General features: G+C 43.5%; 1 protein-coding gene across 1 annotated transcript in view; it reads left to right on the top strand.

Annotated features, from left to right (window-relative positions):
- Positions 1-15249, top strand: part of LOC122805309 (protein FAM47E-like) — a 1023003-nt gene that overhangs the window by 903657 nt on the left and 104097 nt on the right. Inside the window, exon 5 of the mRNA XM_044075397.1 lies at positions 9134-9289. Within this exon, the coding sequence (XP_043931332.1) occupies positions 9134-9289 (156 nt within the window). The remainder of the gene's footprint in view (positions 1-9133; positions 9290-15249) is intronic.

The following is a 15249-nucleotide window of genomic DNA, read 5'->3' as shown; positions in this document are numbered from 1 at the left end:
TGGATCCGAATACCCACAGGTTGAAGAAAAATGAAGTATAACTACTCAGATGGAATGTTATGGTGAGTACATAACTTCTTTTTACTTCCTCCCCTTTACATTCATAGCTAGGGTTTCTTGCCAAAGGAATGAAAACTGTAGTGCACTGCAATGAGTTACTCACTATATGATGGTTGATTTTCATTCTGTGTTTTCAGAACAGATTCCTTCCCCTTTCCCCATTTTTTCTTCCTTCATCACCTCTTGGAGACCAGCCTAGTGGCTAGTCTGCATCCAGTCATCCCATTTCTTCCACTGAGGGCAAGAGACGGGCATTCCTAACCTAGGTAAGAATACTATGGCCCAGCCCATTTATTCCTATCTGGGCAATCTTTTCAACTCATTCTTCCCTCCAGCAAGTATTTGGTAGTAGGGAGTGGGCCAGCTTCAGGTCCTGAGCAGCAACCTCCTATTACTTATAGGTGAGGAGATACACCCAGCCAATAAAGGTGTTAGGTGCTTAACAGCACCCCCTGATAGAGATGAGCAAGTTGGTGTCAGTTGCTCAAGCTCTTCCTCCACTGCTCAGTCCCTCAGACACCCAGTCATCTCTGAGCTCCGGTCAGGTCTATTCCCTCTGTGCCATGGGGCCAGGGCCTTTTCACCATTTTGTCCTTACTTTAGACAAGATTAGTAAAACTAAGAAAAACATAGCCAAGCTAGAGTTTTCACTGTGTGATACCTTAAATTTCCTATAATAGAGACCCATGGGATATATGCAAATGACCCCTTGAGGACATCAAGTGTTTCAGCTATATGGCTTCTGAATGTCCATGATTTTTTAATTTTTTTGTCTTTGTGGATACATTCAGGCCAATAAAAGCCAAACTCCACTAGCTGTGGACATGCATGTTTCAGCCTTCTTACGACCTTGTCAGCACAGCATAAGTGGACTGTTTGGCTATACTTTAGAAACACAGGGTCTTTATACCCAGCTGATGTCCATAACCAAGATGGTCTTCTGTTGGATGCTGGTGCTGTAGTGCTTGAATCAGAGTGACTTTGGTCTAGATGGTGAAACAGTATTCCATTTTTCGGCCTCTGGTGGCTAGGAGAAGGCAGGGAGTAGTGGTTGTCATTTTTATCTGCTGTCATTTAATGGAAGCCATGCTGCTGTCTGCCCCTTAAAGTCACAATATACTTTCCATTGGTCTAGTTTCTTGATGATAAAGTTTTGCTTTCTTGCAAAATTATGAAATGGTAGCTTTTCAACCGATGACCAGAAGATTATCTGTTATTGAGTAGCTGTCAGAGAAACATTAGTGCCAGCCTTGGGGCTGCTGACTTTGCACTTGCTCTTATGCATTGTACCTGCTGTTTTGATATCTATGCTAGAAAGTCTGTTGTATCTTTTGGGCATGCTCCTTTTATACATCATTGTTTGCTGCTAGCTGATGACCACATTATGTAAAATCAAATAGCACAGCATAACAGTCACTACTTTGGGAATTTAGAACTGAATGAAGATAATCAAAGCAGTTGATACATCCACACTCATTTAATTATTGAAAAAACAGAAAGAAAAATCAAATGTCTACTTTTATGGTATCTCTTTACATTTTATTTATTATGTAATTTCATGTGATGAATTAATTTAAAATTTGAGATTTAAAATGTATTTGACCAGTGCCTACACCAATGCTATAGAGGGGTAATGTCCTGACTATGGCCCAAGTGACCCAAGTTCAATTCTTGGCATGATGGTGCAGAGAAGATAGATTTGTCCATCCTCGGGGGAGGTGGGAGGGGTGCATGTTGGTGCACAGTTGTGTATTGTTCTGTCTGGTGAAGACTAGGGAGAAAACAGCACTTGGTGCTGCCTAGTGGGGAGCGTGGTGTTCTGTTGACATCAAGCCCCCTGCAAAAATTGAGGGGCTGGGTAGCACTTATGATCACAGCATGTCCCACTGTGGGCTGAAACTGATGTGCTAAAGGGGTGGGAAATTCAACAGAAACACTCCTTTATAGCAGTATGATGCTGCAGCAAGTGCCTTAATCTCCTTGCCAGCCTGGAACATTAGTAGGGGAAAGTCTTTGAGCATAAGCAGGTTCAGTAGACCTGGTAGAAGAGGATCAGCTTTAAGGAGGAAAAAAAATTGGATAACAAAATAAAATACATTTTATTTCTGAATGATATGTGTGATATTGTGCTAAGATGTCTTACTTAAATATTTAATATTGTTTTATATTAATAAAGGTATTATGACCTATGGCCTCTCTTATGCATTTACTGTAGTTTACTATTGTCATATTTTGTGTGTTGCTTCTCTGTGTCCAAGTCTGGGTGCAAAGTATTTTTTGGGGCATTTCATATAAGAGCAAAAATAAAATGTCAAATGTAAAATAACAAAAACATTTGATCTGATGTTGTCAATTTTCATTCTGTCCTCAACTGATGAGTTTGGATCCAATATCCTTGATTTGACTCAGCCGTTGCTAAAGCTTGTAGCAACCAAAAACTCTCAAGCTTCTCCCTTAACCGTAACATACCAACCCCGATTACCTCAAATCTCATTTGCCGCTTCAAGCAAAAGACGTGGTCTTCCATCTCTCAGGCATTAGTGAGATAAGTGTTGTACATTTCTATTTTTTCTTCAAAAACCGTTTATATCACCATCCGTTACCTTCATCTATAAATTTCCTGCTATCTCTTTATCTATTGTACAATTTTTTTCTGTACTTCTTAGATACTATCATTAGTATTTTCTTTCGGTCTATGATGCTGTCATAGTTTAAAATACCACTTTTGGTATTTCTCTTTTTCTCCTATCTCATATTCCTACAAAAAAAAGCTTTTCTTTTCTCTATTAGGATTCTTTAACAATGGCAAATAAACCAGCAGGTTTTAAAAAAATGTATGAAGTGTGGGCACAAGCTGCCATTTTCTGATACCCACACTCTTTGTATCTACTATTTGAGTCCCCTCTGTTTACAAGAGGATTGTTCAATTTACCATGGTTTTAATCCTCTTGTGTTGGTGGAACACAAAAGCAAACTTATCCTGAAAGGTGGTCTTCCTTTTTCCTTTGAGGGAAGCTATATCTGAGGTTTCTTCTTCCTCTAAATCAGAAACTGCTGAAATTAAAAAGTCATCCTGTCCTAAGCCATCTTCCTCCTCCTCAGCTTTGGAGTCTTCAAGGAAGAGGTCTCATGAGAACCTGGTCTCAACCCCAGATCCAAAGAAGACAAAGCTGAAAGATTCTGCCAAAGAAAAATTATCGGATCTGACACCACATCAATCAGATCCGATGAAGCCAAAGCCCTAGGAATGTTATCCAAATCTGACCTTCAGACTATCATATTTCTACCCAGATGGATATGGTTCCTGTCAGAGTACCTTCTCCATTCCTAGAAAGACATAGTTCTCCATCCATATACTCTGCTTGCTCTACCAGAAGCCAAACAGAAGAACATATGGAGAGACAGTGAAGAAGATTCTCTTGACGCAGAGCCAGACTGGTGTTCCTTCAGCTCCTACCCTTCTGAGTCAGGAGATCTGCAAATCTACTACTCTTCCATTACAAATTCCTCCTCTGACTCCTTTAGCTTCAGAGTTTTTGGATCTGAGTTGTCTAGATCTGTCTGGTTTGGATCCAAGTATAACTCTATTCTCAGAGCTGAGATCTTTTTTGAGGGCTCCAGTCCCATCAGATCCAGAGAAATCCTGGACTCATAATCTATCTGTCAGATCTGAGGTGTTGCATTCGACTACAAAGCCTTCAAGGCTGAAAAGAGAGTTTTTTTCTGCTTCAACAGTGCTGATGGACTCTTCCTCCTCGGATCCTAAGTCCTCTGCCATGATGTCTCAGTGCTCAGAGTTTCACTGTCTCCTTCCACAGAAGCAGCTAGTACCAAAACCCCAGGGCTCCCACCCAAGGAATTATAATCTCCTCTTCTAATACCTCCCTAGAGCACCCTACTGAGGAGGTCCCTAAGAAGAGGACATGTAAGAGGAAACACTTAGACTCCATGGAGGAATCCATCACTGAAGACACATATTTTGATGTAGGTGATCATGATCACCGCCTGAAGTTGTCTCCTTTGGAAACATTCTAGATATCCTTAATCAGAGAGGTGGTTGGACATCTAGTAACCCTACATCTGAGGAATCTGTTCTCCTGGAGGCTTTTGGTACTAGACTGTCTACCTCCTGGGTGACTCTAGCCAACAATGTACTCATTGACTTGATCTCATGGTAGGGGTAGAACCCTGACACCATAGAGTCCATTCCTCACAGACCAGATAGGATAATTGCACCATTTGCAGATAGACAGTTTTGGAGGAAAGGAGTTCCTTTTTATGCCATGATCATTGTGGCAGCCACCAAAAAGGAAATAGCTGAGGAAACTTCCACTGTCCATACCCCCAACAGGGAGTCTGTGGTGAATGGACAGATTTGGGAACTGTGTCTTTGCTTCAGCGACCTTTACTTTGAGGTCTCTGAACTATTTGGCACACTTTACTAGACTGCAGAGGGATTTGATCAAAGAATTATCAAATACCTTCTCGGATGCTGTTTCTGATCATAGTATCATAGATCATAGATTAGTACTAGGCTAACTGCCCTTGCGAGCCATTTTAAGCCTAGCCAATTATCCGTTGTGAGATTCAAACCCTGCACTTTGTGTTTGTAAGGCAAACACCTTTAGGCCACCCTCCCAACACTGAAGTTCAGGCATCTGTTACTTCTCAGCTAACAAACCTACAGTCCATATCCAATTCATCCATTAGGTTGATCTCACATGTTGCAGAAGGAATCTCAAGGGCAGTGGGTTCAGGCATTTCCATAAAGAGACACACCTGGATGCACCTCTGTGAGTTTGCAGAGCTTTTGTAGTTTTCTTTCATCAATGCTCCTTTTGACAGAATGTCTTTATTTGGCCCCAAAGTAAAAGACACTTTGTCCAGGTATGAGAAAGATGGAAAGACCTTCTTTGCCATGAATGTGCATTTTTCGACTCCTGAACGAGCCTTTTCCAGGAATCAATGAGATGATCAAAAAATGTAGTTCATGAAGTCTCAAGGTCCTTCTCAAGACACACATGGAAGAGGTTCCACCAGAGGCAGAGGGGGGAACAAACATGCCCCCATGGCAGAGGTGGCTCGCAGAACCAGGGTTCCAGAGACGCATTCTTTGACAAACCGTACCAGCTCTCCATGAAGAGGGCCTGATTGTGTACCTCTGAAGACAGTCGGTGGATGATTATCCCTGCACCAGAGAGCCTACCTAGATATAACAAACGATACTTGGGTGCTGAGGATTATTTCCAGAGGCTATAATTATACCCCTTTCCCTTTCTCCCAAATCCCAAGGAAAATCCCCGATGTTCCACCCAGTCAGAGGGAACAAGCAGCAATTCAAATTCAAAAGCTGCTAGAAAATGTCCTGCCAGACCAGATAGAATCTGGAACTTATTCAAAGTTCTTTTTGGTGCCAAAGAAAACAGGTGACTTGAGACCAGTCCTGGATCTCTCAAAACTAAACAAGGCATTTTGAAGAACCTAGTTTCGACGAACCAAGTTTCAGTAGTCCTTCAGTATGCATACTATCACATAAAGATGAACAGACAGTCCAGAAGGTACTTACGCTTCCAGCTGGGAGTCAGTCATTATCAACTCGGAGTACTGCCCTTTGGACTCATCACAACTCATCACAGCCCCACAGCCCTCAGTGTGTTCACCAAGTGCATGGCAGTAGTAGCAACTCATCTGAGACTGCAAGGATTCTGAGTGTTTCCATATCTAGACAACTGGCTCATTACTGCTCAGACCAGGCATCAAATCATATGTGCTAGTTTCCAGGTTCTCCACTTGTTCTCTTCAGGGAATAACCATAAACTACAACAAATCTCATCTGCAACTAAATCAGAGTTTAGAGTTTATAGGAGCAATTTGCAATACAAAAACAACCATTACTTCCCTTCCAATACAGAGAGTTCAGACTATAAGATTCCAAGTCAAAAAGATAATCTGCAGCACCTCAATTTCAGCTCAACTGGTCCTTCAGGCTGTCGGATCGATGGCAGCAGCAATAACGTTAGTACTACTTACCAGGTTTTATATGAGAATTCTTCAATGGATGTTAACTGCTCAATGGTCAATTCTTTATCAACGTATGTCTTGCAAGATAATCACTCACATCTGAAATAGAGATCTAAAAGGATGGATTCATTCAGACTAGGTTGTACAGGGTCATCTGTTCATTCCCCATCAGCCCAAAGCCATCGTGACCACAGATGCTTCAAAGCTAATGTGAGGGGCATTATCTGGGAAGACAGTCCAAGGTATCTGGTCCCCAACAGAGGTCAATTTGCATATAAATGTTCTAGAGATGAGAGCAGTGCTGTTAGAATTGCAGGCACTTCAGAATGTTCTCCCTTTGGGGACGATTGCAATACAGTCAGACATGTCAGTTGTCTGGTACATCAACAAACAGAGAGGAACCAAATCATACTCATTGTGTCAACAAGCTCCTAGATTGTGGCATTGGGTGATCTCTTCCAACAGTTTTTTTTTTAGCATCGCACATTCTGAGGAAGTCCATTGTGACAGCAGACTAATTCAGCAGATGCCGCCTTCTACCTTACAAATGATCCCTCAACAAAAAGACTGTGAGCACAATCATCCAACATTGGGGGCAGCCTTGCTGTGATTTATTTGCATCCCCCCTGAACAACAAATGTAGCAGCTGCTTTTACCTAATCCCCCCACAGGGGAAATCCCCAAGGGACACTCTACTTCATGATTGCCCCCCCAGTCTCCTTTATACATTTCCTCCCACTGCATTTATTCCCAAATTTCATCAGAAAGCTGCAAGGTCATACTCATTGCCCATTATTGGCCTCGACAAATTTGTTTTCCTTTCTTTTGGCCCCACCTGATTTAACCACCTTGGTTTCTGGATCCAGCTCTGGATTTCCTGTCTCACCCAACAGGCATGATACATCCAGACATAGTGAATCTCCGGCTGACTGCCTGGTTCCTCCAGTTCCATTAATAGCCAGACAACCCATGGTGTCTTCTTCTGTCCATCATATTCTTTTGTCCTACCATAAAACTTCTACCAGAAAGCTTTACTCCAGCAAATGAAAGAGATTTGTTTTTTGGGCTTGAAAACATAATACTCATCCTTTTTCAGTCCCGGTTCATAATATCTTGGAATTTGTAGCACATCTTTTTGAAGAATGAGCTATACTGCTAAAGCACAATTAGCAGCACTTTTCAGTTTTCATAAATTGAGAAAAGCTTTTTTGAAAGGCACTCTGCTCTTAAGGCCGGCCTTTAAAGATCTTGCCCCCCTTGGGACCTAAACCTTGTGCTGCAATCTCTTACACAATCCCACTTTGAACCTTTAGCTACATGCAAACTCAAATACCTTTCATAGAAGACAATTTTCTTAGTAGCCATTACTTCAAACAGTAGCATTTCTGAGATCCAAGCATTGTGCCCAAAACCTCCATACTTGATTTTCCATAAAGACAGTTACTTTACATACCAACCTGTCATATCTTCCGGAGGTGATGTCAGAATCCAATAAAAATCAATCGATTAATTTACCAGTACTCCTTCCCAAATATTCTAACAAAGGAGAATACATATTACATTTACTGGATGTTCATAGACAGTTGCATTTTTACTTACACAGGACAAAAACATCAAAAATACTGACCGATTGTTTGTTTCATATGCAGAACCAACACTGTGTAAACCAGTCACCAAAGTTACTCTATCTAGATGGATAACAAATTGCATTTCCTATGTGTATAACAAATTGGGCATTGCTGTGACAAAACCTGTTTGAGCCCATTCCACCATATCCAGGTTTTCAATCCAGTGTGTCCATGGATGACATTTGTGAAGCAGCTACTTGTGCTTCTCCCCATACCTTTATTACTCATTACAAATTAGATCTGGTCTCCAGAGGAAAGGCATCTTTTGGTTCTGTGGTACTCAGGAATAACTTTCCTTGAGCCCACCCTGGAAATTAGGTAGCTGGGGACTCTGTCCCATCAGCTGAGGACAGAATGAAAATTCACAACATCAGATAAAGAAGTTATGTACTCACCATAACATTCCATCTGGGTTGTCCGCTTTCATTCTTCCTCACCCCTCTCCCTCCACCAACCCCCATCCTTAAGACTTCTGGAAGAATAAGTGTGTAGTGGACTTGTATGTCCTTATTTTTATATAAGCTCCAGATATAGCTTCTCCATAATAATAATTTCCATCTTTTACTTTCTACTAAGACAGCAAACAAAATCTGAGGTAATTGGGGTTGGTGCATTATAGGTAAGGGAGAAGGTTGGTTGTTTTTGGTTGACATCTGCAGCAGCTGGAAAGGCCACAGAAGTGCCTCACAAAGAGGATTACTGGCCTCAAACAAATGCCCTACACTGTCCGTCTCAAAACCCCCCAGCTTTACTCCGTAGCATATCGCCTACTCCGAGGTGATCTCTGCCTAACATATAAAGCTATGTCAAACCCAGAGCTGTTGGACATGCTACACCTAAATAACTCACAATCCCTCCGAGCTACTTGCTCTAGGGACCTAAACCTTGTCATCACAATAAACAGGACATGCTGGAGGTATAGATTCCTGTCCCAGAGACTTCCCATACTCTGGAACAGGCTACCCATCTATGTCAAGCAAAGTTCTTCATTAGCACTATTCAAGAAAAATCTTGATGAGTGGATGGAAAATAGGAAATGCACCCAGGAGTCAATTCTGTGTCTCTGCTCAACAGTGGCACAGGAAAATAACTTTTTTGGGTGGCATAAGCCAGGGAACCTTGTTGGCTAGGCTTATGTAGGCCCTAGGCCTAGTACCTACCTATGAACCTATGAACCATGAGCTTTAGCAACAGCAGAGTCAGATCCGAGGGATCCAAACACATCAGTTGAGGAAGAATGAAAATGGATAACACAGATGGAACATCATGTTGAGTACATAACTTCTTTTTAGTTTACGTATGTCTTTTATTTATTTATTTATTTTTTGCTGTTGTTTCATATTTTTGTTTAGAATTGGGTGCCCTCGAGCACTGCAGTATGCCTGGCACTGGCAGAAGGTTAATCATTTTGTTTTGTGTTGCAGTCTAATTACTGTCCAAGTCAGGTCAAGATAAGATATGGTGCATGGTATCTTAACCCTGAAACGTGGGAAAAACAAAAAGCTGATGAACTTTTGAAAGCCACAGACATAGAGGGTGTTAATGACACTGTGAATTCGAGAAGCAAACTGAATGAGAAGGTAAGTTATGAGAATATTTGTGCAGTGCGAAGTGATCACCAGATACAAAGACTGATATTAATGTATGGTTCATGTAAGGGAGTTACTGAAGAAACAAATAAAAAGTTCCTCTAAACCATCCACTTCAACTTACCTATGCTCTTATGACATCCATTTTTAGAAATGCAGAGACATCAAGGTGTCCCTTCTTTCAACTGTCAGATAAATTCCATTCACAAATACTGTTTTAGAAAAATAAAACACACTGGTAGGACAGTTGTGCAGAGAGTGGTAGAGTATGGTTCGGGCAAATCTGTATGTGCTACATATATTCGTGTAACAGTAACATTTGGGTTTGTCTTACTTTCACATTTCCTGACTATTTAGATTTTACCAACACTACTTTAGATTTTACCAACACTACTTGAGATCAAGTCTGTTTCATCATCATTTAATGCTGCTCTGTCAGCAGTGATAGATTTCCTGCTCAGACTAAAATTGACTCTCTCTTCATTGCTCCTTACTGCTTGATAATATTCAAATGTAAATGTTGCATTTCCTTGTTGAAGGTCCGTAATTTTCTGAATAATGCTATTTTAGGCATTCTTCCAATCACAATTTCATTGATATTAACTCTAGATTTATTTTAAGTATCTGTACTGGTTTATTTTGACTTTGAACTGTGGGTTGCTAGATAAAAGCTTTTAGGCAGGACAGGAGAATAGCATTTTTTTCCCTTCAGGAGCAGAATATTGAAAAACTACAGTGAAACTAGGGGTGCAAGTTAATGAGGATTTAATTTAATTTAGTAACGCTTGCTCCAGGAAACTGTATTCTTATGTTAGATATGTGACGCCCCACCACTGGCCCAGTAATCAAGGAGCCTCAATCCTTACCACTAGCACCAGTGGGGGACATACATTTGGACAATGACAAGTACACACACAGTATTTCCAGATGCAGCTCTCTGCATCAAGTGCATTTTCCCTTAAGAGCACACAGAGACCACAGTCAGTCAGCAGCTGGTTTCTCCCTCTTTCTCCAGATCCCCAATAAGACTCCCCATTGGCACAGCTATAGAGTTGAGATCCCAACTGAGTGGCCAAGCCAAGACCTCCAGCACCCTCTCTGTCCAAATAGTGCTTCACGTCCCTGCCCAAGTAGCTGACACACACACACACACACTTTGAGGTTTGATTTATACACACACAGCTGGAAAAGGCTGTCACAGGTTTAGTAGCTATGCTCCTTTCTGCTCAGACTATAAGATAGTTATCACTGCCACCAGCCACATCCTTATTGGCTACTTTATAGCCCTTAACAAAGGGTGTTCAACCAAGAACAAGGCTTTTAGGAGTGGCCCACAGTGTCACCAAATAGATATGCAAGCACTATCAGAACTTAAGTCTCACAAATATCAGCCACAATGAACGGTTTAAATATATTTAATATGAAATAATAAAATAACAAGAAAAGACTCACAGTGACATCAGAGTTCAAAATCACAGGAAATACTTAAAACAAAATTGCAGGATAGTCCCAAATAAATACAGAAAACATCTAAATTATACTTCCCTATATTTCTGACTGAATTACTATACTCTAGTTAACTTACTTACAGAGCAACAACGCAGATGTGGCGAGTGGATGTTCTTGTCAAGTCAAAGACAAAATACAAAATGCTAGCTCTCTCCCAGAGACTTCCAAAATTAATTTCCCAAATATTATTGAAGGGGATACTTGCAGAATGACATAATTTCTTATCATCTAACTTCAGTTCCCAGGCTCAAAAACAACCATTGATGTAGCTGGTAGCATTTAGCATCTACCTGTAAAAATACATGTTCCTCAGATCTTTTGGCAAATGGTGGAAGTCCTAAAATAATTTACATTCCTCCACATTTAAAGACAATACAAAAAACTTATGTAGTACAGACATTATGTCTCCTGTTGAGTGAAACTGAAAGATAACATCCTATGTGAGAGTGTTCAATCTCGCCTTTGTTCTTACACATGGGTTCGGAGCCGATCCTCGGCTCCGTGCCGGCCGACTGCAAGCTCTGCATCGAGAAGAAGCTCGAGGACATCTAATACCCACAATCCCCCTCTGCCTTTACCTCAGATCTAGTTTGCCGCTGCTGCATACGCATCGCTGGAGGCTAGCTCGAGGCTTTTTTACAGATAAGATTTATCTATTCTGGTTAAAGTTTTCAAAAAAACTTCTTAGAAATCTAGTCATTTAAAGTTAGAGTACGGTGTGTGAGTGGAGTAGAATTCTCGATACCTTAGATTAGTTTAACTTAGTTAACTAACTGGTGTAGAGTTTTTCGGGGCCTACCACCCCTACTTGGATCACTTTTTGACTGAAGATTTGTTGTAGTATTGCTTCTTAAGCAAGTGACATCGGATTTGACATTGTTACTGGATTGACTTACTGGACTGGACTTTCTCTTTCTCTTCATTATGTCTGAGAAAATAAAATCTGGCTTCAAACGTTGTCAGTGTGGCCAAAAGATGTCGGTCAAAGACAACCACAGTTCCTGTGTCTACTGTCTTGGCCCTCTCCACTTACAAAAGGACTGCTCTATTTGTCACTCTTTTAGTGGGAGGGTCATGACAGATAGGCGCAGGAAACTGATGGATAGAGGATTGCTGAAACCCTCTTTCCAGGAGGCTCTGGATGCTTCAGACCAGGCATCCAAGTCTTGAAGCGTCGAAGCGCCGGAGCCAAAGTCATCGGCTCCGAGCTCTTCGGTCTAGTTAGATCACCGGTTCCACAGACTTGGGGCCGAGTGTTCAACTGTTGGCAGTTTCGAGCCTCGAGTCTTGGAACCGGTGACGGAGCTCCCTCCACCGACTCTGCTGAGGTCGGCTCCGTCTTCGATCCCTTCGACTCGTTCTTCTAGGCCCCTTTCCGACACCGATGTGGACCGTGTGGTGCAGAAACTGATGGAGCATACGGCCCTATCCAAGCTTATCTCGGTCTCCTCTCAATTGATGTCGAGACTTGAAGGCCTGCCACTATCTCCATCTGTTCCTCCTCCGAGACCTGTCCAGTCTTCGGAGCCGGAAGAAGCTGACCTGATGATTGTGGAGCCCTCGGTGCCAGAACCGTCTTTTTCTCGGTCGGCACCATTCACCTCGACTCCATCCGATCCGGTACTGGAGTCTCGGGGCCGAAGATCCGTCCTTGGTTCCGGGACCGAGAGTCGGACCGATGTTTCGGTTCCGACGCTCCCTCTCGGGGCCTCGGCACGGATCGACTCGGTTCCGTCCTCGGGGTCGGTGCCTTCGGCTCCTGTTTCGGGGATTCTTCCCATTTCTTCAGAACCGGGAGACACCTCGACTCGGGATCCGGGGGCCTTCGACCTCATGAGGAAGGTGTTGTCTACCCAGGCAACCACATCAGCAGGTACAGCTTCTCCTACCCACAAAGGACCGTTATCCTCCTCTGCACCCACGGCCACGTCCAAGCGTCGGGCACCAGTGTCTCAGCCACCCCTGGAGGGTGCCCCCTCTTCCTCGGAGGCTTCTTCGGATGCTCCCCACGAAGAAGTCCCTAGGAAAAGACTGTGTAAGAGGAGACACTTGGATTCTCCACAAGAATCCTTGACATCTGATACTGATTTAGATGAGTCAGAAGGGTCCCCCTAAGTCACCTTCAGAGGATGTCTCTTTTTCTGACATCTTGGAGATCTTAAAACAGAGAGGGGACTGGCAAGCCCTCCCCCCTTCTGAGGATGAGTCAGTTTTGCTGAAGGCATTTGGTGCCCGTCCTTCCTCCTCCTGGGTCACTCCGCCCTTTGATGAGTTAATGGAATTGATTGCTCGAAGGGCGTGGGAGACTCCTGACACGGTGGAACCAGTCCCTAGGAAGCCAAATAAGTACATTACGGCACCACAGGACAAAGCGTACCTCACCAAAGGAGTTCCAGTAGACGCCATGGTGGTGGCAGCGGCCACGAAAAAGGAGATGTCGGAGTCTTCCTCATCTGTCCATCCGCCTAACAAAGACTCTAGGACCATGGACAGATACGGGAAGCGCATTTTCAGTTCAGCGGCTTTCTATGCGTTCCCTGAACTATTTGACTCATTTTACACGTTTACAGAGGGATCTAGTCAAAGAGTTGGGAGATACCCTCCAGGGTGCTACAGATGCCGCTGTCTCAGAGAAAGTTACAGCGCATCTCAACACCCTTACGTCCATTGTGAACTTCGTCCATGAGGCTGATATCCTATGCAGCCGAAGGATCGAGTAGGGCAGCGGCTTCAGCGATTGCTCTTCGTAGGCAATCCTGGATGCGCTTATGTTCGCTTATGGAAGCCTTCAAGTCTTCCTTTACTAACGACCCATTTGACGGAGCCACACTTTTGGCCCTAAAGTAAAGGAGACCCTTACCGGTGTGAACAGGAGGGAAAGACTCTGTCTGCTGTCGGAGTCCGTTTTCCACCCCTTCCAGACCGTACCCCAAAGGGCAACGTGGTGGGAAAATGTGGTTTCGAAAACCCCAAGGATCTTTTCCAAACACACAGGGTGATGCCCCCTCTAGAGGCAGAGGGGGGGGCAGAGGTGGAAGACGCCGCCCTGGCGGCAGAGGGGGTCCGCAAAACCAAGGTGACAGGGATAATCTCCCTGGCAAACCTTTTCAGCACTCCTGAGAGGAGGCCCGACTGTCCTGCTCTGGAGGCAGTCGGGGGTCGCTTAGCTTTATACCCTCAGGCCTGGCAAAATCTATCTTCAGACAATTGGGTAAAAAGCATTGTTACCAGAGGTTACAAAATCCCCTTTCTATCCACACCCATTCCAAAGAGAAAACTCCCAGATGTACCACCCCATCTGCGAGACCCAACAGCTACAGAAATTTCAAAGCTGCTAGAAAAAAAGAGTCATCCAACCAGTCCCAGCGGACCAAATAGGATTCGGAACTTACTCAAGGTTCTTTTTAGTTCCAAAGAAAACAGGGGACTGGAGGCCGATTCTGGACCTAAGCCATCTCAACACCTTTGTCAAGAAGGAAAAGTTCCGAATGGTCACGCTTCAATCGATCCTTCCATTCTTACGGAAGGACGACTGGATGTGCTCGATAGATCTGAAGGACGCATACTACCACATCAAAATGGCCAGGGCGTCCAGGGATCATTTGCGCTTCCGGCTGGGAGCCAGTCACTATCAGTTTCGAGCCCTGCCCTTTGGTCTGACTACAGCCCCCAGGGTCTTCACCAAATGCATGGCAGTGGTAGCATCTCATCTGAGGCGCCTAGGATTCCAGGTGTTTCTGTATCTGGACGACTGGCTCCTGTCTGCCACCACCAGGCGTCAACTGATACAAGCCAGGGATTACACCCTACAACTTTGTACACACCTTGGCATCTCAGTAAATTTCGAAAAATCGTTGCTACAGCCATCACAGCATATCTTATTCATAGGAGCGGAATTAGATACGTGTCAGTTAGTTCTCAAACTTCCTACAGAAAGAATAGTAGCACTTCAATTCAACATTTCCCTTCTACTGTCGTCCAAAAAGTCCCCAGCAAAAATTGTTCTGAAAGTTTTGGGTCTCATGGCAGCTTCCCTCATTGCGATACCTTTGGGAAGACTGCACATGAGAGTGCTACAATGGCTTCTGTTTGCACAATGGTCATTCCAACAACTTCCACTGACTCACGAAATATTGATAACGAAAACATGCAAATCACACCTAATGTGGTGGTTACAGACTTGCAACCTATCTAGCGGAAGACCATTTGTGCTACCCGCACCGTCAGCGACGATAACCACGGACGCTTCCCTGATAGGGTGGGGGGGCATCTTTCAGGGACAGACAGTCCAAGGCGAATGGACCAATCTGGAGTACAATCTGCACATCAATGTTCTGGAGTTGAGGGCAGTTTTTTGGCGTTGCAACACTTTGCTCCCCTTCTTCCTCCAGGGACCATTGCAGTTCAGACAGACAACATGTCCGTAGTCTGGTACATAAACA

This window comes from Protopterus annectens, chromosome 6.part1, assembly GCF_019279795.1.
Source record: "Protopterus annectens isolate FY-2018-M chromosome 6.part1, PAN1.0, whole genome shotgun sequence".
NCBI classification, from domain to species: Eukaryota; Metazoa; Chordata; order Ceratodontiformes; family Protopteridae; genus Protopterus; species Protopterus annectens.
This window is presented reverse-complemented; position numbering and strand designations above follow the sequence as displayed.